This window comes from Fringilla coelebs (genome assembly GCF_963513975.1).
Source record: "Fringilla coelebs genome assembly, chromosome: 1".
Classification (NCBI taxonomy): domain Eukaryota; kingdom Metazoa; phylum Chordata; class Aves; order Passeriformes; family Fringillidae; genus Fringilla; species Fringilla coelebs.
This window is the reverse complement of record NC_140028.1, coordinates 130,567,122-130,592,188: the sequence shown is the minus strand read 5'-3', so window position 1 is coordinate 130,592,188 and position 25,067 is coordinate 130,567,122. Positions and strand designations below refer to the sequence as shown.

Sequence of the window (25,067 nt, the reverse complement as noted above, 5' to 3'; positions counted from 1 at the left end):
AAATGCATTCTTTATGCAGAGCAGAGAATTATTCAGAAAAAGCAGAGGCTGCTCTCTCCCTGCGAGAAAGCAGCTCCTCTGAGGCATTAGCCTGATTCAGGTCCTGTCAGTCCTGCTCAAGAGGAGTGAGTGGCAGACTGAACAGTGGGACTGTGCCAAATTTTCCCCTTGCAAATTTTAGCTTTTGTAAGTATTTTGCTTGGTTGTTCACTCCTGCTTTCCATTTTCCCCTTTACTTTCCAAAGCAGTGTATGTGGCCAACTAGGAAACCAATTGGCCACAGCTTAAATGTAGCCTGTACACATGAGCCTTTTGTTATGGTTTAACTCAAACTGGAACACCTCTTAACCTGGTGGTGCTGTCTGATTAATCATCATTAATGATCCTCTTATAACTGAGAAACCAGGTGTTGCAGCCAACCTCAAATTAAACTTTCGTAGTGTTTGGGGAGTGAAGAATGGATTAAAGAAAAGCATTTACTTGTCCAACGGGCTGGGACTAGCCCAGAAGGGCCATTCTTTGAAAATAAAATAGATTTTCATTAACCTGGAATGGATTAGGGGTGGAGGAGATCTAGAAGCAGTATATTGAGGAAACAGCATGGGTGGCATTCCCAGCAGGAGGGGAGGACTGGTTCCAGGCTGAACAGTCACAGGAGAGGAGGAAAGGTGTGCTTGAGCTGACTCTAACACTTGCAGAGCTGCATCCTTGTCAGTGAAGTGGAGGAAGCCAGCTGGCAACCATGGTTATGGTGTATTATTTGCAGCATGATTCCTGGTATGGAAAGTCAGGTACTCATTTCTCTCTACATGGGAGATTTCTGGAATGTGGGGATCAATTTGTATTGTAAAAATTTGAGTTTGTCAATCCACAAGTTCAGAAGTTTTTTGATAGTTTTGCCCAAAGTACATGATGTGGCTCCTTCAAGAGGCCTTTCCCCCTGCTTGGTTATGCCTCTTCTCCTAGGAAAGCTTGGTAGAAAATTAGAATTTGCCAACAAATTTAGTATTCCTCAGACAAGACTAATGGGGAGGGCACAGAAAGGCAAAAAGGATGGAATCATTCACCATCCAGACTTCTCAAATCCTTTCATAATTTTTATATTGCTTAATAGGAGTAGGTCCATATCCACAAATGCAGGGAATACTGTTTCAGTTTAGTCGTGTGGGATAGAGATGCACAGAAACTCAGGCTTGTTAATGGTTCTGTGTGCCAGGAATAAGAACTGCTCACCAGTTGGAGCTGTTGGTGGTTTCTGGTTTCCTAGAAGCAAAAGCCTTACTCTGGAGGCAGAGACCCTGTGGAACACGTGATGTGTCCTCTCCTCTGGCCTCTTTGGAGCTGTACCTGGCCAAGCCTGCTTTGTCTTTGTAAGCCAAATTGTTCATCGAGCTGATGGACAGGGGCACAAACCTTAAAGAAGTGGAGGTCTGCACATTTTAAAAATAGGTATTCATGTTTCAAATGTAACTTTTAAAAGAATGGATCATGGCATACAATTCATATTATTCCCCCTACACTGGTCTAATTGCTATAATCAGCTGATCATGCAATCTGCTGGCAAGATTGGCCATCATTGCTATGGAGATGTATTCACTGACATTAAATGTTCAGAAATAGCTTTTCTAGTGTATTAAGAAGAAAGGGGCAAAGGACTCTCTTCTGCACTCTTTCAGGAATTCTCATGTTGCATATTCCTTTCTGACTGTATGACTTTGTTTCTTTGTTTCTGTAAGGTGTAAAACATGACCTTCTGTTATAGTAATTCCATTTGTTTTCTGAAAGGAAAACCAGTAGTTCAGGAAGACACAAAAAAGCACCCAGCACTGCATTCTCCTGATTTCCATTACTTGTGCATGTCCAGTATTCCCAGCAAGGAAGTGGACGTTCTCAAGGCAGTACCTAGGATCAGATAATTTGGAAAAAGCATTTGCAGGCCCATGATAGGAAGAGTCACCTTAGCCCTGAAGATCTTTTTCTGTTTTCTGGAGGAGAGAGTCCTCTGTAGGAGAAACATACTTGTAAACTTCTTGGTTTAGCATACGATGATCTCTCTTTTACATAGATTGTGTAGTAATGTGAATTTTTTTAAATGACTGACAGGCTTAAAATACAATTATTGTAAATATTATATCTTTAGTAGGCCACAGATTTTATTGAAATTATTTCTGAAATTGGAGCACTGCCAATATGCAATTCTTGAGAGAGAGGAATTTTTCACATACCATTTTCTGCTGTATTGCTGCAATATTAATATTTATTTAAATGGTAATGTGTAAGTGTGTCTACAGCTTTCAAACATAAACTTGAATAAGCAGGCTGGGCTTTGCAGTGCAAGCTGTTGACGGTTTCATAGGCTTCCCTAAGAAGCCAAATCTCATCTGTGGCATCATTTGTCTGGGAGTTTTCTTTTCATTTGCTTTTTCTAAATAACACTGAAATGGAAGACTATTCATGCCTCAGGATGAGCAGTTAATGGCAATTAAAATCTTTGTTTATTTGTCTTTTATTTAGGTATACCACAGTATATCTTTGCATCTCCCCTGGGCCTGTGGCTGTCATTATGAAAAGCATGTTTTATTATTCCTTTATAATATTCACAGCTCTGTTTAGCCAGGTACTTAATGATCAATGCTACCATTAAGCACTCCAGTTCTAGAACAAAAACACTCTTGCAACATGCCTGTCACATTAAGTGATAGGTGCTCATATATCCTTTTAGATTGTAACTGTACAGCAAACTATTTCTTTGCTTTGTTTACATTTATTTGTGTTTACCCCCACAGGTCTTGCAAGAGCTAAATCAGTTCCTAGTCATACATATTCCAATGAAGTGGTAACCCTATGGTACAGGCCTCCAGATGTCCTTCTGGGATCAACAGAGTATTCCACCTGCCTCGACATGTGGTAAGTGTAGATGAAAAGACTCCATGTAAGAGCTTTAGCTCTTGGTTTTTCTAGGCATGTAAATCAAGTATGTAGTGGGATTGTTGGTACAGGTTGGAAAACGTTTGTGTGATTCATGCAGTATTTCCCTGAAGGAATCCCCTCCTGATGCCCCACTGCCTGGCAGCTGCTACCAGCTGCTGACACACAATTCACAGAATCACTAGGTTGGAAGAGACCTTAAACACCATCGAGTCCAACCCATACCCTAACACCTCAACTAAAGCATGGCATCGAGTGCCACATCCAGTCTTCTTTTAAACACACCCAGGGATGGTGACTCCACCACCTCCCTGGGCAGACAATTCCAATGCTTTATGACTCTTTCTGTGAAAAACTTTTTCCTAATATCCGACCTGTATTTCCCTTGATGCAGCTTGAGACTGTCCCCTCATTCTGTCAGTTGCCTGGAGAAAGAGACCGACCCCCACCTGACCACAGTGACCTTTCAGGGAGTTGTGGAGAGTGATAAGGTCACCCCTGAGTCTCCTTTTCTCCAGGCTGAGCACCCCCAGCTCCCTCAGTCATTCCTCACAGGGTTTGTGTTCCCAGCCCCTCTCCAGCCTCCTTGGCTCCTCTGGATGTGCTCAAGTGTCTCAATGTTCTTCCCAAACTGAGGGGCCAGAGCTGGACACAGCACTCCAGGTGTGCCCTCCCCAGTGCTGAGTACAGGGGAGGAATGACCTCCCTGCTCCTGCTGGCCACACTATTCCTGACACAGCCCAGGATGCCCCTGGTGCTTTGCAAGAGACTGTAGTCTGACTTTTGTCACCTTAATGTGGTACTTTGCTATGGTGTGACACTTGTTGTGCAAAAGATAGACTTTCACCATGCCCACTTGTAGCAAGGAGAAGAACAGAATTCTCTGGTTGTGAGCATAAAAGCTCAGTTCTTAATCTACTATATTTGGTAGCAGTAAATATTGTTGAATAGTTTTCTTTCAAAGCTACAGATTTTATTTAGACTTGCAAGTTCAGAGGAGTGTTTGATTTGTACAATATGTATCACCTTGCTCATTTTTGATTACATCATTTAGTCCTGTGTTGAGCAAGGAACAAGGAAGGTATTTGGTTTTCTGACTATTAAAACTAAGCTGGAAGTCCTTCAATTATTTTGTAGGTTTTGAGGTGATAGGATCTCCGCAATCTGTACAAATTCTAAAATGCAAGGAAAAAAATCCTTTTCCTTAAAAGGAAAGGAAGATGTTCTGGAATATATTTGGGTTTTGTTTGATCACTTGTTTGCTTTGAGATTTTGTTGGTTGGTTGGTTGGGTTTTGGATTTTTTAATGCATGTTTGACTTTTTAAACCTTTGCAACTCATTCATTTGAGAAAAAAAATGATACTGAGGAATTTTCAGAAAAATACAGTAATTTTTTTGCTGTTCACTGAAATATCTTTCAATACAGGCAAACCAAAGTTAGAATTATGATTATATTAAAATCTAGAGATAAGGTAAGATAAGGTTAAAAGCACCTTATGTTTACATATGGCATGTGAATAATATTTTTAAGGTAATGCTGCAGTGTAATATTAAAACTGAAGACCTAGCAGGAAAATTTTTTGGCTGGGGAAGGGAACTAAACATGAGGTTGTATTTGGTCCTGCAGCTGAAATCAGATTATGGGGTGAAAACAGGTTTTCCTGAAAATCTTGAGTCCTGGGGGCATGATTTAGAAATCACAGGATTGTTTCCTGTGGAAGGGTTGCAGAGGATAAATACTAGAACATCTAACACTGAACTGAGTGGTTATTATCATTGGGCCCTGGCTGCTGGCCCTGGGTTCCCTGAGCTCTAAGGGAAGGTGAACCAAGAGGTAAGAAAGGGACAGTGAGAAAACTCCAAATGTGACCACTGTGATATCTCAAGTGTGCCAGAGAGGCAAAGGCAGCATCTTCTGTATCAATTGTCTGGTTTTCCTCAGACCATTCTCACTTCACAGGTCTAAAATAATTTCCTTCTGCATCTCAGTTTCTCATCTATCCTAAAACCGTCCTGTTTTCCTAAATATCAGGTTCAACCTGGTGTCTTCACAGGTTGCATGCAGTCTCTGCAGCCCACCTGCTCCTGATGTTCTACAATCACCTCTTTTCCAAGTGATACCTCAGACACCCTCAGCAAGGAGCTCAGCTTGCTTGGGGTGAGGCAAGACAGCAGACTCAGAGGATGGAGATAGCTGGGAGAGATAAACAGTCCTTTCTGCTCACCTTCTCATAGCTGCCTCTACGTTTGTTCAGTTCTTGAGTCACGTGTATTTGTGTGTGTCTGCACACACACAGTCAGCTTGTCAATTCCAGAGAATATACAGAAACTGCTAAAGAAAAATATTAATGCTTTAATAGGGCAAACTGCTCAAAAAGCACTTTAAAATGCTTTCTTTTAGTTAAAAGCAATATTTTTTTAACTTTAAAATATTTTTTTAACTTTTCCCAATTTGAAAAACACTGCACTGTGAAACTGAACAACGGATTTTAAAACATTTTTTATTGTTGCTGAAAATTTTTCTACAAATAAAAACGGTTTTCTCCCAAGTTCAATAGCTTGTCAAAAATAGATCTTTTAACATTCCATCCAATGATTATTTTAGTAAATTTAGAAGGTCCAATCAAAATATGTGGCGTTCCTGTAATAAAGATTAAGTCATGCAGCTAATTAAAAGCATTTAAAAGTTACTACACCTGTAGACTGGGCATGTCTTTCAAAATAATATGTTTATGTTCAAATTATGTGGGCAGCAGGGGAGATTAAGGAAGGACTTTATATGCTGCTTCAGCAATCCAGGTCATTATTTTGTTTTCTGACAAAAATGAGTCAAGTATTGGGGAAGAACACAATAGTTACATCTTCAATGATATCAAGAAATGATCTTCTCTTGCACAGAGCATTTTGTAGGGTCCTAAAAAAAATCCAGGTGCTCAGGGGTCAGAGGTGGTGTGTTCTGTTTCAAATGAAAAACAATGTCATATTCCTCTTGTACTCAATTTGTAGCCCTTGCAATATTTTTTCTGCCCTGTACCAACTGAGGAACTGTGAAGGGCTTAGGAAAAAGGGACCTAGTAATCCAGTTTTTTTCACGTGGCAGCAATTTGTGCAAGGGCTCAGCCTCTGCCACATCAGAAATCAGATGAGTGCAAATGTGTACTGTGTGTGACAGAAGAGCTTTAGATTTTTACTTCTATGCTTTGCTGGCTTGTCTGAGACAGCACTTCCAGTTTGAGAGATGGTGAGAGGTGTAGCTGCCTGCTAAGGTCACTTGTGCTTACTTGGCACATCTGACAGCGAGCTCTGCTGGAGCCCAGGCAGCCTTGGGGCTGTGCTTACACAATGGTTGTACAGAGCTGAGCCATAATTACATTAAAGCCATTTAGTGGCTTCCCAGAGCGGGAGGAAGGGAGACGTGGAGAAACCTGCCTACCATCAGCTTCCAAGATAATTTGGCAATTTGTTATCAAAAGTGTGTTTGTAGCATTAGCATTTTTATGCAATTACTGGCATTATGTCCTTATGGCAGATAGTGTGTGCTCTCCTGTGTCGTTGTTGATGATCTACATGATGACAAAACTAGGCAGCCACTTCACTAAATATTTAAATAGTGTTAAGGTAGAAAGCACAGCTGTTTCCTCCGTTTAGAGAAAAGAAAAAAAAAAGTAAGGTCACAAGGCTTTTTCTATAGCCATGATAAATGACATTTCATGGTGGTTCCCCAGGAACAGAAAGTGAGGCTCCCAGAGTAGAGGACCAGCTGCATGAAAAAGGAGTCCAAATATTAACCACTGGACAGTGGCTGGGAAGCAGGTGGCAGAGGCTGCAGGCTATTTTTACACTTCATTTGCTGGTGCAGAGAATTAGAATAGTAACTAAAAGCTAATGATCCACATGCAATGTTACATTCTCCTGCATTCTTTTTTAAATAGCCACTGGCATTAAAATAATATTAATGAAGATGTACATGCAATAGTGGTGTCAGGCTGGTGATGGAAATCAGCGTGTCAGGTTTTGTGATTTACTGCTGACAGCATTTGATACAGCAGCATTATATGAATGTATTATACTACCCACAACTGCATCAAAGAGTTGTGATAACCTTTGATATAGCTTTTTTTTTTTCTTCCCCCTTGATGAGGACTTACTAGTGGCTAGGAAAATGGTTTTGCATTGCCTCTGGTGTAACTTGTCCTAATCCTTGAATTTTACAGTCCTTTGAAAGTCAATGCAAGGAAAATAGGCTTCAACACATAAAGGGTTTATAGATTACTAAAACCCATATATAAGTAACACAGAAACATAGGGAAAAAATCCCTAAATTAACCTATTCTATTTGTTCCTTACAGGAAGAATATAATATTAGTAAATGAAGCAATTTAAAGAGGCTATTAAATCCATTTGATTCTGGTAATGCATGCACTGCTGCTACATCTGGGTTGCTTACATCAAGAAGTCACTAGGGATATTTTATTTTGAAGTGCAGCTGTCTTTAAACTGTGTTTGCTAACAGCTGGCAATTTTTTAACATATTCTGTTGTTTTGTTTATAGAAAAATACACTCTGAGTCACAGTACAGATAACCTAAGCAGTTATGGGCTGGGATATATTTTAAATTCACTTTTATTAACTAGCATCAGCCATGTTTAGTATTGCAGAAGAAATAAATTAAAACTAGGCCAGTAAAATGTTACAAAATTGCTTCTTAAATCACCCTTATTTAACTTTGTTACATCTAGGTTGTTGTACATGATTTCAAATCTGAGCTTAATTTAGGGAAACCTGTTCATATGGAGTTTTTCTATACTATTATTAGAAAAATAAATGGTATGTGGGAACACACCACTTTTCACACATAGCCTGCAAAGAGTGTGGATTTTAGTGCTCACTATAATTGCATGCATGCTTTCATGAATATTTGACCAATGAAGACCTGCAACCCTAATTAAGACATTCATTACAGAAAAATGGATTTTGTCTTAGACATAAATGCACCAAATTATGGTTTTTACACGGGGGACATTACAAAGGCATTTTTATCCTATGTCTCTTGTAAATGCTGTGCAGTGAGAGAAATGTGAGAGCAGTAGTCCCAGTATGCCCTGACAAAATACTTCTTGGGGCCTGAGAGAGAAAACAGCATAGGGCAAATTAGCTCTTTTGCCCTTGATGTTCCTCAGGGTTATGATTTCCACTCCAAAGAAATGCTAATGTGTAGGATTAGGGTATTAGGGTAGTATTGCAGTAACTGTAAAGGTATTGTTAATTAAATTTCTCTCATTGTCACTGAGTTCTTCTAAAGTTTTATCAGGTGAATTAGCTTTTGATTGGAAAATTCTGTAGGCTCAGATTCATGGAAATGCTGTGTGTGAGGAAGTGAGGAACTGTCTGGGTCTGTAGTTATGGGAAGCACGTTTCAGTTCCTGATATGCTGAAATCTGAAAAACACTTTTATCCATTTGCAACATCAGATTTGCTGTTACTTTTTCATTGCTAGAAATATGTTTCATGTGTGTAAGGAGAGTACATTATAAAAGTACCTGGATGCAGAAAAGAAAACCAGGAATTTCAACAAGAAAGTGTCTCCTCGCAAAATATTGCTCAAGAGGAGTATTTTATTTCCTTGAGCTTATTTTGACTCTGCTTTTATAGAATGAGTGAGTCCAATAGAGTCTCACAGGAAGAGATCATGTGCATTTTAATCCATCATGAATATAGTATTTCTTAATATAGAAACTGAGTATTGCTACAAAGCAAAAAAAAGGCTGGAGCTTTTATTTCTAGGTATTCAGTGACACATGCAAGAACATGACCACTCTATTCTCTTGTAATTCCAATTACTTCAAGTCTGACTGTAAAGAAATACCTTGAGTTGTCAAGTAAATTACTTTTCATTCATTGCATGTGCTTCCTGCACAAATGTTAATGTTTTTCATCATGAAAGGAAAATTTTGGTTCACTCATTACTGCTGGTGTGACAACTTCTGTTTGCCTTATTGCCACTGTATTTTTATCAGACTGTATCATCCATTAGATGTTATTTCTTGTATATCAAAGAGAGACAAATTCCAACCAACATGAACAGGCATGTTCATGAAAGACAAATTCCAACCAGCTTCAGCTTTTGTGGGTATGCCAGCAGTCTGTCCCTGTAGAAATAAATCAGACTTTTGTCAGTTAAGCAGAAAAGAGTCCCTTACTTTACATTCCTTTCCCCCCAAATTTGTTTTCATCATTGTGTTCATAAGATGGATGATAAAGAAACATGACCTTTTTCCCCAAATAAATCAGACAATATAACAATCTCTTTGCCTTTACAACATGTATGTTATTGGGATTTTACGGAAGATGCTACAGTATTGCACCAATCCTATTGGTGACAAATCCATAAAAAAGTAAAGCAGCAGGATTTTGAAGAGGAGTGTATGTAGATTTTGTGGGGTTTTGTTTGTTTTTTATTTGTTTGTCTGTTTGCTTTTTAATTCTAATATATTTAGCATTGCAAACAATGTGTAGTTTGGGAAGCTTAAATGAAAACTCTGTTGTTCCTTTGAATTTCAGAAATCTCACCAGGGATTACTGAAAGGAATTACTTGGCTTTCATAAAATGCCTTCTACCTCTGAAGCCAAACCCTGCACACAGAAAACAGGCTTAATGACTAGATTAAAACAATTATTTGAAGACCCAGCATAGGTTTTCACTGCAAAGATCATGCTGAATATTATCACCTGCATTGAGCCTGCTACAAAGCAGAATATTCAACACTTTAAAACATATATAGTAAGAATATAGGGTTTCTATATACTAGATTTAAATCCTATAGAATATAGGATTTCTGTATGCTTGATTAACTAAAACTTGGTTTGGAAACAGCTCCTCTTTCTGGTGTGTGTCTATACTTTCTTTTATGGCTCCATCAAGAAAAGTTATAATATTAACTGAAGGAACCATCCCTTATATATTGTGCCTTACCAAAGCTGTTATGTTTCTTTTTGTTTGTTTTACAGTATTCCAGTACAGACACACTAGAGATTCTTGTAGCAATAAGGATCTTTGTGACTCAGAGACAGGAATGTGAATCCCTAAGCAAAACACATAAAACCAATCCACCAGCAAGTTAATTTTAAGGGAATACCCTTCTGAATTATAAAAGTTGTGCAGAAAAAAAAAAAGCCACCAAAACAACAAAAAAAGAAGGTTCCTGAGGTGTTCAACTTCATTTTTACAGGCTCATTTACTGTGTAATTTCAATGCAAGAGAAGCCATTCAGCTGTGCTAGTAACTCTTACGCTGTATACGGCTGTACAGTGACAGCCAGAGTCCCAGGAAATTAGGCAGGACAATAGAAGAGCAGTATTAGGTGGCATGGCCATGTATGGTCTCATCAATATATCAATAGGTTTAGTCATGCTTTTTGTCATCAGAGAGTAAACCACCCATTTCAGCATTATATGGCTGTCACTTTTACTTTGCAAGTTTATCCTGTGCCATTGCATTGGAAAGATCTCTGAACAAAATTGCAGTGTTTGGCTTATTTATCCAAACTCAGAAGTCCTATAAGGAGAGTAGGAAAATCCAAACTGAATACACCAAAATGTTGAGGTAATGTTCTTTTGTCAAAAATTATTTATATGTGCTTCCTGAAAATGTCACTGCATGCTGAACTAGCACAAATTTACCTAAATAACATGCCCTTGGAGATGCACGCACCTTAAAGCCTCTATTTCATATTTTAAGAAGTAATCTTTGTGCCATTGAAACTAGAGCTGGGACTGGTGTATGAGCTCATCCTGTCCACTCCACTGTTAATGCAAGTCTGTTTCCTGAAGAACAGTCTTAAGTAGTTCAGCTTGTCTAGTTTTACATGACTGTAACCAGGCTTCGAGTCCATTGAGAGACTGGGATATAGCACAATTATTAATTGTATTTCCCTAACACCCACCCTAAAATTTCTATTTCCTAAAAGCATTCTGCTATTTTTAGTTATACTATTTTGGATCTACCTACCATTCTGGGAACCATTAAAATCCTAATTAGTTCTTCCCTGACCTTTGTTTTGCATAATTTTAAATACAGAGTCATCACATTCTCCCTTGTCTCTTGGGTTTTCTTGTAGCCAAGGATGACATAATTTTCTTAACTTTTTTTCCCCTCAAAACCCAGTTTTTCTGACATTATAATAGTTTTTGCTTTGTTCAAAAACATCTCTAAACTGTTTAAAAGTTTGTGAGGTCTACAAAAACAAGACAAAATTTCAAAGCCTTGTAGAGGTGTTATTTATTTTCTCATATGCAGTGTGTGCACTTAGAGTTTGCAATGCAGGGATCCTATTACAGACTCAAGTTTTTACTTACTGTGATACCAAAATTCACCAATTGTACTATGACATCTAATATACCATCCAGCTTTCTTCAAGCCTTTATGTGCTGTTATGGCTTTCTGGGTCTTTCCTAGTTCAATGCCATACTTTTTCCATATTAATATTTTCCTTTTTTTTTAGTATTAATTTAAACTTCTCTTTCTATTTTCGTACTCATCAATGTACTGAACACTATAGCCCTTGAAACCAATCATAACCCTTAATTTTCAAGTGGGCTGAAGAGAACAGCAGTCTTCCAGCTCAAATCTTGAAGGATGCTTATAATTTCTCTCCTCATTGGTTATAACACCCTTTTGATTTTTGTGTTAGGTGTTTGTTTAACTCCAGTACTCTTTTATTTCAGTTTGTCATTAAATGGAATTCTAGGCTGCACAAGAGTCCAAGACATATAATAGGAAATAGGATATATATAATAGGATTCTTCTTTCCAAGCAGGAAATTTTTCATCAGTTTTGCTTGCTGTTCTTACTTGTTTTCTTTCTCCTTTTTCTTTTTTTTTTTTTTTTTGCTTATACTTGTGTCAGAACCAGTAAAAATGGACAAATTTATAAATAATGTAAAACAATACAAGATTTGGCAAAATCTTCCCGCCGTCCTTACAACATTTCTGTTCAAACAGCTAGATGAAGATTCTCTGCAGATTTGTGTATGCTCTCAAGTGATATGCTGGTTTAATCAAATGCCTGTTTTCTGGTTGCAAGAATAGAACTGTGATCCTCTTTTCTTTAGTCTAAGTTCAATTGTTTTATTGCTCATTTTGAATAAATGGCTCCTGGGTAAAATCTTGAATTTTTCCTTGCTTGAGATGCTGGTACTGTTTATAAGCATTTGACAAAGATATATTGTGCCTATCTGTGCCTAATGAAGCACTAACCAGACTAAATGATGAATGGCAGTTTAATCAATTCAGTTCATTTAGTAACCAGCAGAAGCATATGGAACATAAATTTTAACCTCTCTTTTATAAACACCTGATTTATTCTAAAATTTGCCAGCAACTGTGCTTTCTTAAAGTTTTTTTCCACTTTTCTATGCCATGAGAAGCTTTACTTAGTATATCTAAGCTCTGGGTGGTAGAATAAGAAAATGGTGATGTATATTTAATTTTCTTCTTCAAAAATTTGACTATCAACCCTCATTGTCCTAGAATGTAAAATTGTTTCATCATTGGGTATTTGTCCAAGCCTGAGTAAAGCACAGATTATTTACTGATACTTTTAGTTAAGTGCTATCTGTAAGTACTCAGCTCCAATCTTATTGAAAATACACAACCTGTTTTCATTAAGTTGTTTTATTCCAGAACCACTTCCTCACCAATATATGCACACAAATCCTAAAATTAAATGCTGCTTTCTGAATGCATCATCATGATGCATAAGCAATGAAAAAGTATGTAATTACTACATTCCAAATAATTTACTTCTAAAAACAAAGTTAAATTAGAGGTTATTGCTGGGATTTTTCTGATACAGAAACAAAACTCTCAATTTTAGGGGGAGGTGGTACTGTAGTTAGTGTTGCAAATTCCTAGTTCATTTTGATATATGTTTTGGGAATTTAAACATATTATTACTTTGAGTGAAGAGTGTTTTTGTGTGGTTGCACAGACGTGGTTGTACAGCATACGTGGGTGTTTGCATATGAAAGTTGTAGAAAAATGTATGCAGAAAAATGCAATTGAAGAAGTTGAAGTATATAATCAAATTCTGCATCCTATTGATAGCTAAAAGGGAAGTTTTCTCTTAAAATTATTTTTGCTGAGGGAACAAGCAACTCTTGAGCTGTTTTCATCTGCAAAAGATACAAGTGCAAGTTTGTAATTTGCTTTCCTTTTGAGATGCAGGAAGTTCACAGTTTATCTGGAATTTGAGATGGAGTCACAGGAGCTTTCCTCAACCTTTAAGAATGCATTCTTTGTGTTGTAGTTAGTGTGCCTCAGATATTTTTACTGTCTGATTTCCCAATACCTCTGCCACTGGCTGAGCTCAGTGGGATGAGGGGGACTCGTGTGAAGTAGGTTGTGTGGGAAACCAAGGACAGGAGCTGTAAATTTAGGAGGTGGCTGCTATGGGGAGAGGAGGGAGCCCGTGGAGGACCATGCAGGACCCCTCAGCCCATTGCAGGACCTCTCAGCCAGAGCTTCTGGGGAATGGGGTCAGCAGCCGTGGGCTTTGAGCTTCCTTCAGTTACGTTGGAAGAGGGGAGAAGGAAATCCAAGCAAGTACATCCAAGCATTTGGGTGGTAGTTAAGTTCAGTACCTGTGAGCAGCCACGTGCCCTTTTCCTTTTTACTCACCTTTTCCCAGATTATCCTCCTCCTATGCTAAGTGTGCTTCCATGTCCTTGGTCTGTCCCCGTTCAGCTTCTCCCAAGGATGCTCTTACTGCCATTCTCACATCTCCAGAGTTTCTTTAGGAGCATGACTATTCTGCTTGGGAAGCACTAATATAGAAATCAGCAGCTGTGCCTCAACACTCACCAACCATATTCCTGCTACCTCAACACCTCTCTTCAAACACCTGAGAAGTGTTCATTTGTATGCACTGGTTTTAGCAAATGCATATCTGTCCTTCCACCTGGCACCAATTAAAAAAAATTTATTTAAATGCTGGTAAAGGATACAAAAGCATTGTTGTTGGCTTTTTGGTCTCTAAAAAATCTTTCTAACCTTGCCTTTTTTTTTTTTCCTTCTGTAGGGGAGTGGGTTGTATCTTTGTAGAAATGATTCAAGGGGTCGCTGCTTTTCCAGGAATGAAAGACATTCAAGATCAGCTTGAAAGGATATTTCTGGTGAGTTCTTTATTGATGAAGTAAGATTACAAAGTATCAATCAATAAATGTTCACATATTTCTTTGTGTTAGGAATTAAATTGCTGATAGAGTAGAGGGTCAGAAGCCCGGTCCACAGGCTAGATACAGTTTACTTGATATATTTTGTGTGAAAAGTTCTGTTTATAATTTTTTCACCCAATTTTTTTTTGTTTTTTTAAACAAAGAGGTTCATGCAATTGTGGAAGAGCTTTCCAAATGTAAGGTAATGGAAATCCAGACAGTTTGTCATCCTCACTTTGCAGAGGACAGCTCTGCATGGGTTTATTGATCTTCTACTAATGTTGTAGTGTTAATGACAAGTATTTTTTGTTATATAGATGTATAAAGGAAAAGCAAGATAGGAAGTAGGTGAGAAACAGAATAGGAATTTGGAAATCCTGCTTATATTCAGATTCAGCAGGGGTCCTTGACTACTGCTTCTGCAGCCTGGTTAGGGCCTTCCTGTGGGTTGCTCAAAGGCACTGATGAACATGTACATTGGCAGTGAAATAAAAGGTAATTTGTCTCAAGACTAATGATAATTTATACATTTTTCTACGCAGGGTTGTGATTTTCTTTGTTTGCTTGGGATTTTATTTTCATTTGCTCTTTCTTCTGTTGTGTTTGTCCAGAGCATGACAAAAGGGTTTGACCCTAACAAAATGTTCAGGAACAACTTTTCTTGACTCTGATAAAGGTTTATATCCACTCTATGCCCTGCTGGGAGCTGTGCTTTGTTGTGCAGTGGGTTTGTTCAGGGAAGGCACTGCAGGGTGGTCATCAGGGAAAGTATCTCAGGAACAGCACTTACCCTAACATGTCAATCTCTGCCTTGCTTCTGACCATAAATTTAGGAGGGAAACATGAGCTTACCCTTGCTTTCAAAGGTTATTTTGTCAGTTGTCATTTATTTCAAATGCAGAGTATCTATTTGGTATTCTTTCTTGGTCCATGGGGAGAGGAAGAAAGTCTTTCATAATATGTTTAAAAAATTTACATTCTTCACTTTATTCAGCCTTGCTTGCACTCTATCTCTTTTTTTGGGGACATCAGGGAATTCAGCAAATGCTTTTTGGAATGACTCATAAAAAGTATCTCTCTAAAACAAGGCCTTACTTGATTGTGATATAAATATAACTAATTTTCTGAAAACTATTTGGTTTTTCTGCCCTGTTAGCTAATACCCTGAAAATTCTGTGCTGTGAAAGCACAGCTATGCTGCAGCATGGACTGGGAACAGCAGTTCTGAGCAGTTCCTGTGACGTGTCTCGTTGCTTTGTTTGTTTGCCAGCTTGTGTATTTTAAGCTGGCAACTTCTGAGCCAGTTTCTGGCTTTTGTTTTTTAAACTAATTGTGCTTTTCATTTATTAATTTGAATTTTTCTCCTTATTTATAGAACATGAAATTTTGAAAGAATTAATTCCTCCTTGGGGCTTCATCTCATTTATTGCAGTAGAATCTTACTGACTGTTTTTGCTGTTGAAATTGAGGGCACTTGTAACAGCAGAAATCAGGTTCTTCATTTAGTGGGGCCTTGTTTTGCAATTTATTGTATGAGATTGTAAGATATAATGCAAAAAGTGATAGTGATGGGTGTATAATGCAAAAAGTGATAGTGATGGGTGTATCATATCATATCTACTTTTGTATGCCTTCTGTAAACCTTTTGTATGCTTTAATTTTTTTTTTCTATCCTCACAACTATTTGCATGTATAAAATGCCAAGATAAATGCAATCTAGGATTAATTTTGAGGTTTGCCAATTATTTTAAATTTTGTTTTTAAACTGCAGTTGCAAATACTGAGAACAGTGTTGAAATAATAAGTGATAATTTATTGATACTCTTTCTTTCATTTGTTATTTTGCAAACCATCAAGTAAATAGATAAAATTTTGGTCTGGATGTTTTATGGTCCATGGTAAATCAGAGTTAATTTTAAATCCCAATTAATTAGGCTTTCTAATGGTAGTATCTAGTTATCATTAGCTAAATGGCTTCAGTGGGTGCATTCCTAATGTACTCTAAGCATCATTAAGGCTTTAAGTTATCTATTTAAAAGTTATAAACCAGAGGATTATTCTTGTTTGGTTTTGTATTTGAACAGAGGGATTAAATTCAGGAATTCTCCTGTGAATCATATATAGTAGGGTAGTTAATAGCACTGAAGGACAAAATGAATCAGGTTGTTTTACCAGATAACCAATATGATTGACTCCCACACAGTGAGCACTTACACAGCTGTGAAAGAAACACATCAGCCAAAAAAAGACTTTTGCAGAGAGAGTTCCCATAGCTCATGTTTTCAGCATCCACCAATGGCAGTTTTCTTTTGACAGAGAGGTCTCTTCTGAGCATGGTGGAGGGTACAGTCCACCTTCACTCTGATCCAGTAATTCCTTTGTTCACACCTTGTACATGACTTGGAACAAAAGGAGCATTAATCTTGGTCACAGCTACATGTCCTTAGTGTGTAAGGAGCCAGCTTGCACCTCTTAGGGAATTGGTTACGTTGTAGTAGGAAACTGGAAAAATGTAAGGAATAGTAGCCAAGAAAAGTGAATGAAATTTAACATGAATAACAGTTTAAAAATCTTAAATGGCTGTTTGATTTCCTATTGCTTAGTGGCCATTATTATGTAAATGAAATTAAAATACATTTTATGTACGTTGTTTTAGCAATTATCAAGTTGAAGTCAGAGAGATTGTCTAAATTTTTTTGTGTATCTCTACTGCTGGCTTCTTCACATACCTACATGGCAAAAAATAGATGCAACACAACACACCACATATGTTTCTTCCTCATTATGAATGGTGTTTATTTACATTTCGTAACAGCTTAATTAAGTGATTGTGTATAGTAGATTGAGAACAGTGGCTGATCTTTCAGTTTTGTTTAAGGACTTTTCTCTTTAAGCTTGTCTCTCCTGACTTCTATTGATTCAATTTGGGGGTTTTTAAATGGTAATATACCCTGATTCTCTATTTCTGTTACAGCAGCTGTTTTTAATAAGCGTACTCAGGTTCTATTACAACCACAGGCCCCAGTAAAATAGCAAGGGTTTATACACAGGATCTGTTCTCAGAATTAGACCAGAACTTGGAGATGTTGATGAATAAGCAGCTGCAAGTTGTTATTGTTACACTTTGGATCTGATAATACAAATTCTTTTTTCTGCCTAAAATTAAAAGTGTTGATAAGCTCTTTTAAAAACACTGTGCTTACCAAATGGGACTCGCACGTGTGAGTAGGTTGCTTTTTAAAAAGAGGTTTAACAGTGAATAAAGGGCCTTAGCACAGACGTGTTTTGCTTTAATCAGTATACAATTACATTTTCGCTCCTGCTTTTTTCCTGCATGTTGAAACTGGGGTTATTTTCTGGATTGAAATGCATCATAGAAAATAAGAGAGGAAAGTGTAGTATCATAGAATTAAATCATAAAATCATTAAGGTTGAGTCTAACCTTTGACTGAATACCACCTTGTCAACTAAATGAAAGTATTAAATGCCATGTCCAGTCATTTCCTGAACTCTTCCAGGGATGGTAACTCCACCACCTCCCTGGATAGCCAGTTCCAATGCTTGACAACAATTGCAGTGAAAAAATTCTTGCTGATGTCCGGCCTGAACCTCCCTGGGCTCTGCTTGAGGCCGTTTCCTTTTGCTCTGTTGCTGGTTTTTGTAATTACAGCCTGTAGGAGCTAACAAGTCTCTTGCCTCAAAGTATTAAATGATGTGTCATCATCATTTCCAGCAAACTTTCTGCTTTGCCATTTTCTGAGACAAGCAGCTTGGGTTTTTGTTGCAAGGTGCTAAGTCTGATGGACTGAAGACATGAAGTGGTAATCTTAGCATTTCTATTTAGTCTTGCAATACGTGCACAAGACGGGATGAAACTTTGATCAAGTGCACATGGAGCAGTAAAATCACGAGAATAGGAAAAATATGTGAGGCAATCTGTTGATTCAAAATAAAATTACACAAAATTGGGAAATAGCATTTGGCTTCTGATAAGGAATAGCTAAGATCTTTATCAGTAGTTTATTCCTGTTCATCATTTGTTAGTATACATATCTCTATATGCACACTTTGAAGTTTTCACATCAAGAAGAATGTGCCATCGTAAATATAAAATTTAATTACGTCTAGATGTTCAAGCTGCACCAAATGCCTTCAAGCTAGCCCCGTACCATGGAAAAATTGACAGCTCCTTGGATCTGGTGATGATCAGTATGAATTAGTTGAGTGTTAAAGCTGATTACACTGAGCAGCCTGCAGTATGCTTGTGCATGCCACGCTGGAGATAGCAACTTGGTTACAGCTCTGATTTTTATATAAGCATGTGCTTTTATACTTGCTGTTCTTAACAGATTCAAAACAGACCAGAGTTGAATCTCTAGTGTTAGCTAAATTTTTTTTGGCAGAGATTTATTTTTTTTTAAGTGGGAAGGTATTTCTGTCTTTTCTGTCTTACGTGAGCTTTCTGAGAGCCACAATTGATCAAAGTGAATTTTTCTCCCAGGCTCTGAAGCCTTCCCCATAAGGGAATAACCTGTGCATTGCCTGAACTTTAGCCTTGGTGCCACTACACTGCAAATTAGATTTCACTGCAAGAATAATGTACAGAGAGTTCTCCTGGTACTTTGTATCTCTCTGCACAGGCAGGACAATGGCATTTAAAGGTTTGTCTGAAAAATGGGCATTCTCTCTGCCAACATGGTTGTGGGAAGCATGTGCACCACAGCAGCATCACCCTGCAGGTAGGGTGTCACAGCAGGAGTGGGAAGTGGCAGCCAGAAGCTTCTGTATTTCCTGACACACATATTGAACAAGCTGAGGGCTCCTCTCTGATATTGGATGCTGTTGCTCTGTTGGGTACCATAGCACAGGGTAGTAAGAAGTAATTAAAAGGGAACAGTATGCTTTGAGCCCAGCAGCCTGATCTGCCAAAGGGAAACGACAGCTTTCCACATGGAGCTGTGCAGCAAAACACAAGAGTTTGCCATTTCAGATAGCTGTGGAAAATGACATTTTAATTTCAATGGGAATGGAAGCGTTTCTCCCATTATTGATGATTTTAAAGGCTAGCAATATTATTTTTTTTACATATTTGCACACATACTTGTGGTACATGACTACAAGCCTGAAGTGTCTTGTAATGCAGGCTAGTAGTGTCTCCTCCACATCTGATGTTAACAGACATTTCTGAAGCTGCAAATCTCTCTCCCTGTAGTTCTGTATCTGAAGGTTTGCTTCATGTCACTGACATCCTCTGAAGCCTGGGATAATACTTTTTGAGAGTTTTTAAGCTTATGATGGACCCAAAGAAAATGTGCTTTCTGGTACATTGTGTTACTAGCATCTTTTGGGAAGTGAGCAATGCTAAACCCAAGGGAGACTCACTTTAAACCATTGGATTTTCAAGTTCATCTATGTAATCAGGTACTTAGTCAAATTTATTGGTCTTTTTTTTCCCGTTTCATTATTTAAAATACATTTTTCTTTCACTCAGTAAATTGTCTGGCTCTGAAACACAGGTCATTCATCTCTGATGGAATACATGTGATTGTGAGGCTGGATGTGGGCTGAAATTTATTTTGTGTAGGCATAGTGTCTCTGGTGCCATCTAGTCTTCTGGTTGGATGAATCTATTGTAATAGAAATGTAATATTGTTCTTGCTTAGAGGGCAAAGTTTGTGTTTTCCTCCCGTATCCTTTTTTTTGCTCCCCACCAATGACTTCATGAGGAAAATGAGGGGGGTTTTGAAACAAATTAATTAGAAACCTGCTGCTGTGTTCTGTCTTCTATAACACAATAAGTAGAGAAGTGCAATCCTGCTAGTAAATCTACCTCTCCTTTGCTTTGTAACAACAATATGCAAAATATTTTACTTCTTTTCAGCACCACTGAAAATTAATTACATAAATAGCAAGCTTCTCTATTTGTGGGTCTTCTCTTTGAAGCTGTTAGCACCTACTCAGTATTTTACTGTACTTGCCTGCAGGTTTTGCACTGATACCACTTTTACAAGGTTCCTCTCTGGGCTTTGTCTTATGCCAAACTTCAAATGAAAGTAATTCTAAACTAGGCAAGTATGAGTGAAATTAACCTTTGAAAAGAACTTGAAAAAACAAAGTAATTCTTCTATGTGTTCATGCTTTGTAAAGCATTCTGGTAATATTTCAAATTTATTTTTATGGAGTTTCAGCTCAATTTTTGATCTCTGACTGCACTATATTGTTTTGTGTATTACTCTCTGAGTAGACTTTTTCCCATATAACAGGGCACAAGGTAAATGATGCTAATTTGCATTCACTCTTTATGAAGAGCTTCCATCCTCACCATGTCTGAGTATCAAGTGTGTGCTGTTCTTTGCCTTAAACCATTAAACCCAAATGGTACTGGGAAAACAAACTTGGCCTAGGACTTAAAAACAACAATCTTGTAAAAATGTAGGACAATTTCTAGAGGAGTATTGCCTATGTGTGTTAGGAAAGGAGGCTTTAAAAAGTATATATCTCACACTCTGCTGACATTTCTTTTAGAAATTGGGGCACTCAGTCTCATATTTATCCATGTTTAAAGTCGCAAAACACCTGCCAGTGTCTTGTGGACACTTTCCAGGGGAGCTACCAGCTGGCAGCAGGAGGGAAGAGAAGAAGAGGAAACAATAAATTAATGTGTAACCCCATCTTTTTGCTTTGAGGGTTGGCTGACAGGCCAGCTAGTCACACAACCTCATGCACATAGGTGTCATCTGCCTGCAAGATGTTCCTGTCCAGCCTGCTAATCCTGAGCAAAACCCTGAGCGTGGCCGGGCTGGCATTGCAAGAGTGTGGGTTATCATCATCTTGGTAGTGAAAAACATGAGGGGTAATTGGCTATCAGAAAAAGAAAACAAATTAAGACATGGTTCAGTGGAAAACAATGGCTTTGTGGTTTTCTTTGGAATCAGAATGTTTAGCTTCTGCCATATTTCAGTTGCTGAATGAGAAATGGGCTATAATTATAAGGAAGCATTGTTTCTTTTCCAGACTTGCCTCTAGCCTTTGAGAGGGTGTTTACAGACAATACATTGAAAAAAAATGTGATGAGACTCAGCTGGTGCAAATCAGTACCTGGTGTAAATCAGTTCACTGATTTACATCTTTGCAGGCCCCTTCCTTCTTGGCCCCTTACACCACAGAAATATCATCTTTGCCATGTAAAATCCCTCTTTGTGCACCTTGTGTCCACATGTGTTATGGAGCTGTAAGTGCAAACATTTCTGCATGCAGGTGACACTGAACAGAAAAACAGTTGCAAGCACTTTGTGCATTTGTGGGAGCTGAAGCCCGTTCTGAGCAGAAGTGTTGGTTTGCTATCAAAAATTTTATTCTACAAGATAATATAGTACTATAAAAAACACCAACACGTTGCAAAAAACTTACCCTGGTATGCTGGCTTTATTTGTTAGAAGAGATAATAAATTATCAGGCATCAAATTGTCACATTGCTTTTTCTTTCATAAGTAAAGAAACAATGGTCATTGCACTTGAATCTTCCCTTTTCCCTTTCTCCTTTCACTTGTGTCTGAATTGCACATTGCTTTTCAAAAGTGAGTTTTCTGTATAGCATCTTGATGGCCAAAATTGTTGTTTAAGATCTGTAGCAAAAGTTAAAACATCCTTAAGGTTAAAAATGTCTAAAAATCAATGTGAGACTGTTTTAGATGATGATTTTGGAGATGGGTTATGAGAATCTAAGATTGATATGTCTTGCCTGGTTACACATGTTTCTTTAAAGACTTCAAGAATAATAGTCAATTTCTTCTGTCCTCCTTAGAACTACTAAAAGTAAATAGCTCTCTCTGTCATTGTGTCTGGGGGAAACTGCCCCTTCAGCCCATGAAGAGGCTTTGAAGTACCATTGCAGTAAGCCTAATTTGAATGAAGTTAGGCTTTATTATCTATTTCAGTGTTTCCATAATCAGTGCCCTAGACTAGGTATTAATTTAGCAAGATGCTGAGCATTTGCCATAAGATTGTCTTGAACTATCATTTTCACAAGTTGCTGATCCATAGTGAGCTAAAGGTAAATTTTGAGATAAACTTTGTGATTTCAGAAGGCTTCAAGTTTTTGAGGGGCAAACATTAATACACCTTGATTAGGATAGCTGCTTTTCTAGTTCATTAAATGGCTATGGTTGAATAACTTAGGCATAAAATTTTCATATGCTGAAAATTTTTTATAACCTCATCCAAGTTTTAATTGTACACGTGAAAATGCTGTCACACAATTTCTGTGTGTCCACTGTTTGTGTGTTGCCATTTCTTAGGAGACTTGCACTGAGAAAAGAAAAATCCTACTGACAAAATCAGTGTTAATAAGTAGGAGAAGAGAAAAGAAAGGGAAATGAAATGCATTCTGCTACATAAGAAAATGTTAAAAAAAAAAAATAAAGTCTTCATAAGATACTGAGAATTACCTGACTAGGATCTTAATGCAATAGGTATTCTCAACTGAGTGTGAAATAAACAGAGCAGGTTATGAGCTATGCAGTACTATGTTTTATTCTTTTGCTTTGGTTCTTCCTTCCACAGTCTTCTAAGCTCCCAGTTTAAAGTGACTTAGAGGCTAAAGCAGAGCAGGATTCTCCAGCTGTCAGTTGCAGGAAGAAAAATGTTCTGTGTTTGCTGTTTGTCTTTAGAGTGTGCATGTATATCACTGTGTAGCTGTATTTCTGGCAGCTGAGGTCTGTTTCCAAGTACATCACAGAAAGCTAACAATATATTTTGTGACACCATAGTGAGAATTCTTCACAGGGCTTTCTCAGGGCAGAATAGGACCCAAATGGCTGCAGTGCAAACTCTCAAACCTGTTGGTGTTGGAGCAAAACAGCCCAAGGTAAATACTTGGCAGAGAATGTAGTGTGCTACAGCAGGTATGTTCTCACATAAATACGATTACCCTGATGAGTACAAATCAAAGAAGATTTTTAGCATCTGACTTAGAAAACAGGAAGATTGCAGTTGGACTTCTGTATCTTTTGATAGGTGAAAAATCAGTTGACTTTGTAAAATTTCAATTTGATTAAACTTTATTACATTTTAAAGAGTGATTTATTACTTTAGAATAATGCCTACTTCCTTTCACAGATATTTTTAAATATTCTAAATCTACTTCTTTTTCAAAATGGTGTTATTTGAATTATAACTCATTTTCATCTTAGAACAGACTGTATTTCCATTTTTAACCTATGTATCCTGAATGTGATTGTATTACAATAGCTGGTAATTGTGCTGTTCTCATAAGAGAAACAAAAGTACATAAATTTTGTATCTCTGAACTGGCCCTTCATGAAAATCAGAGGAAAAGCAGCCAAGGATTTTATCAATCCTTTAAGTATCCTTCTTGTCTCATCTTGGTGTGCATCCATAAAACATATTGCCCTAATTACTTAAAAAGAGACCTTAATAATGTAGATGTTGGAGGTGCTGTGCATTTTGGTATAATCTGCTCTGGTCTGATGAGTGAGGGATGTGGTTGATGACATTGCCATGCTGCTGAGCCAGCTCATTACAGTCTGTTAGTATTCCTCCTTCCTCTTGCAAAGGGAGGGGTTGGGATGAGGCCCTGCTGACCTCACTGCATCATATCACTTTATCAGCTGCTCAGCAGTTCAAAGCAGTTCAAACTGTACCCAGGGAAAATAATCTTTTGTTTAATTGGTCTTTTCATGAAAACTCTGCAATAACATATTCCATAAAAAAATTTCAGACCAGTGAATGTAGCTGAAAACTAAGGGTAGTGAAACACCTGTTTGCTACTAAAGTCATCTCTTCATTTGGCTTCACTCATCTACTTTTGGTGCAGCTTCCTACCACTTCTGCTTTATAGTATCTTCTCCTTGCTAATGTTCTCATGGTTTTGTTGCTTTTGTGGCTTTTTAAATAGCTTAATGATAACATTGTGTTGCTCATCTACATTCCTCACATAGCCCCAGAGATCTGCTGTGCTTACAATGTTGAGAGGCTGATTTTTCTCTCTGATAACTAGCATAGTTGATTGTCCATGTTTCATTGGTGTAGCATCTCCCTTTCTTCTATTTCAGTGAGATCTTTAAAATTTACCTCCAAAACACCTTGTAATAGCAGAGTTGCTCATGTTAAAGAATGACATCGTCATTTCTCTTTCTCAAAAATGCCCCGTCATTTTTGAGCCTTCATGTCATCAATATTTCAGGCCATGCATTTATCTGGACCTTAATGTACTGGGGACAGAGCAAAAGAAATTGTTCCTCCAGGCTTCCCCCTCCTTTTTCTCATTATTGACTATCAGTGGTACTGAAGCTCATTGTCATCTGAAGCTCATCTGTGCAAATTTTCTTTTTTTAATTTGTGTATCCTATTTATTTAGTTACCTGTTTCTCCCTCTGGGTTGTTTTTTATTCTCTTTCTGAAAACAACAACAAAAAAAAGTGGAGCACGATATACAGGTGTTAAGTAGCTCCAATCATTTGAGAATTTGCTGTAATTCACTCAAACTTCACTAATTATTTCAGTGCAAGCCCCCTCAGTTCATATTGGAGCTGTAGGCAGTATGTTCTCCAAATACTGAGTCCTCTCAGCTCCTTTCTCCAGTGAGTAGGGAGGATCAGCTCCAGCAGCTCCTGGGAAGTAGTTCACTTCTGCCCAAAAGTAGTGCTGCCAAGAGCAGGACCTGCCACTGCAGCTGCCCTGCAGGCATCACAAAGTTCAATTGCAGACAGGAGATGACTGCTGCACCCTTGTCCCTCCTGCCTGGTGCTTTTGCTAGCTCAGAGTCATGGACAAAGTTACCCATGGCACCAATGTCAGAGCACACAGGATGGCTCATTGAAGCCGGCAGTGCTGCTGCCTCTCCCAGCTGAGATGTGCCACTGCCTCTCCCAGGTGAGATAGACCAGCTTTCATCTTCACTTAAA

General features: G+C 38.0%; 1 protein-coding gene across 2 annotated transcripts in view; it reads left to right on the top strand.

Moving 5' to 3' along the window:
• The window catches only part of CDK14 (cyclin dependent kinase 14), a 310,575-nt gene that overhangs the window by 177,711 nt on the left and 107,797 nt on the right, over positions 1 to 25,067 (top strand). For both annotated transcript variants that reach the window (XM_084221582.1, XM_084221583.1), the window contains 2 exons: positions 2,787 to 2,907; positions 14,007 to 14,100. In XM_084221582.1, the coding sequence (XP_084077708.1) occupies positions 2,787 to 2,907; positions 14,007 to 14,100 (215 nt within the window). The remainder of the gene's footprint in view (positions 1 to 2,786; positions 2,908 to 14,006; positions 14,101 to 25,067) is intronic.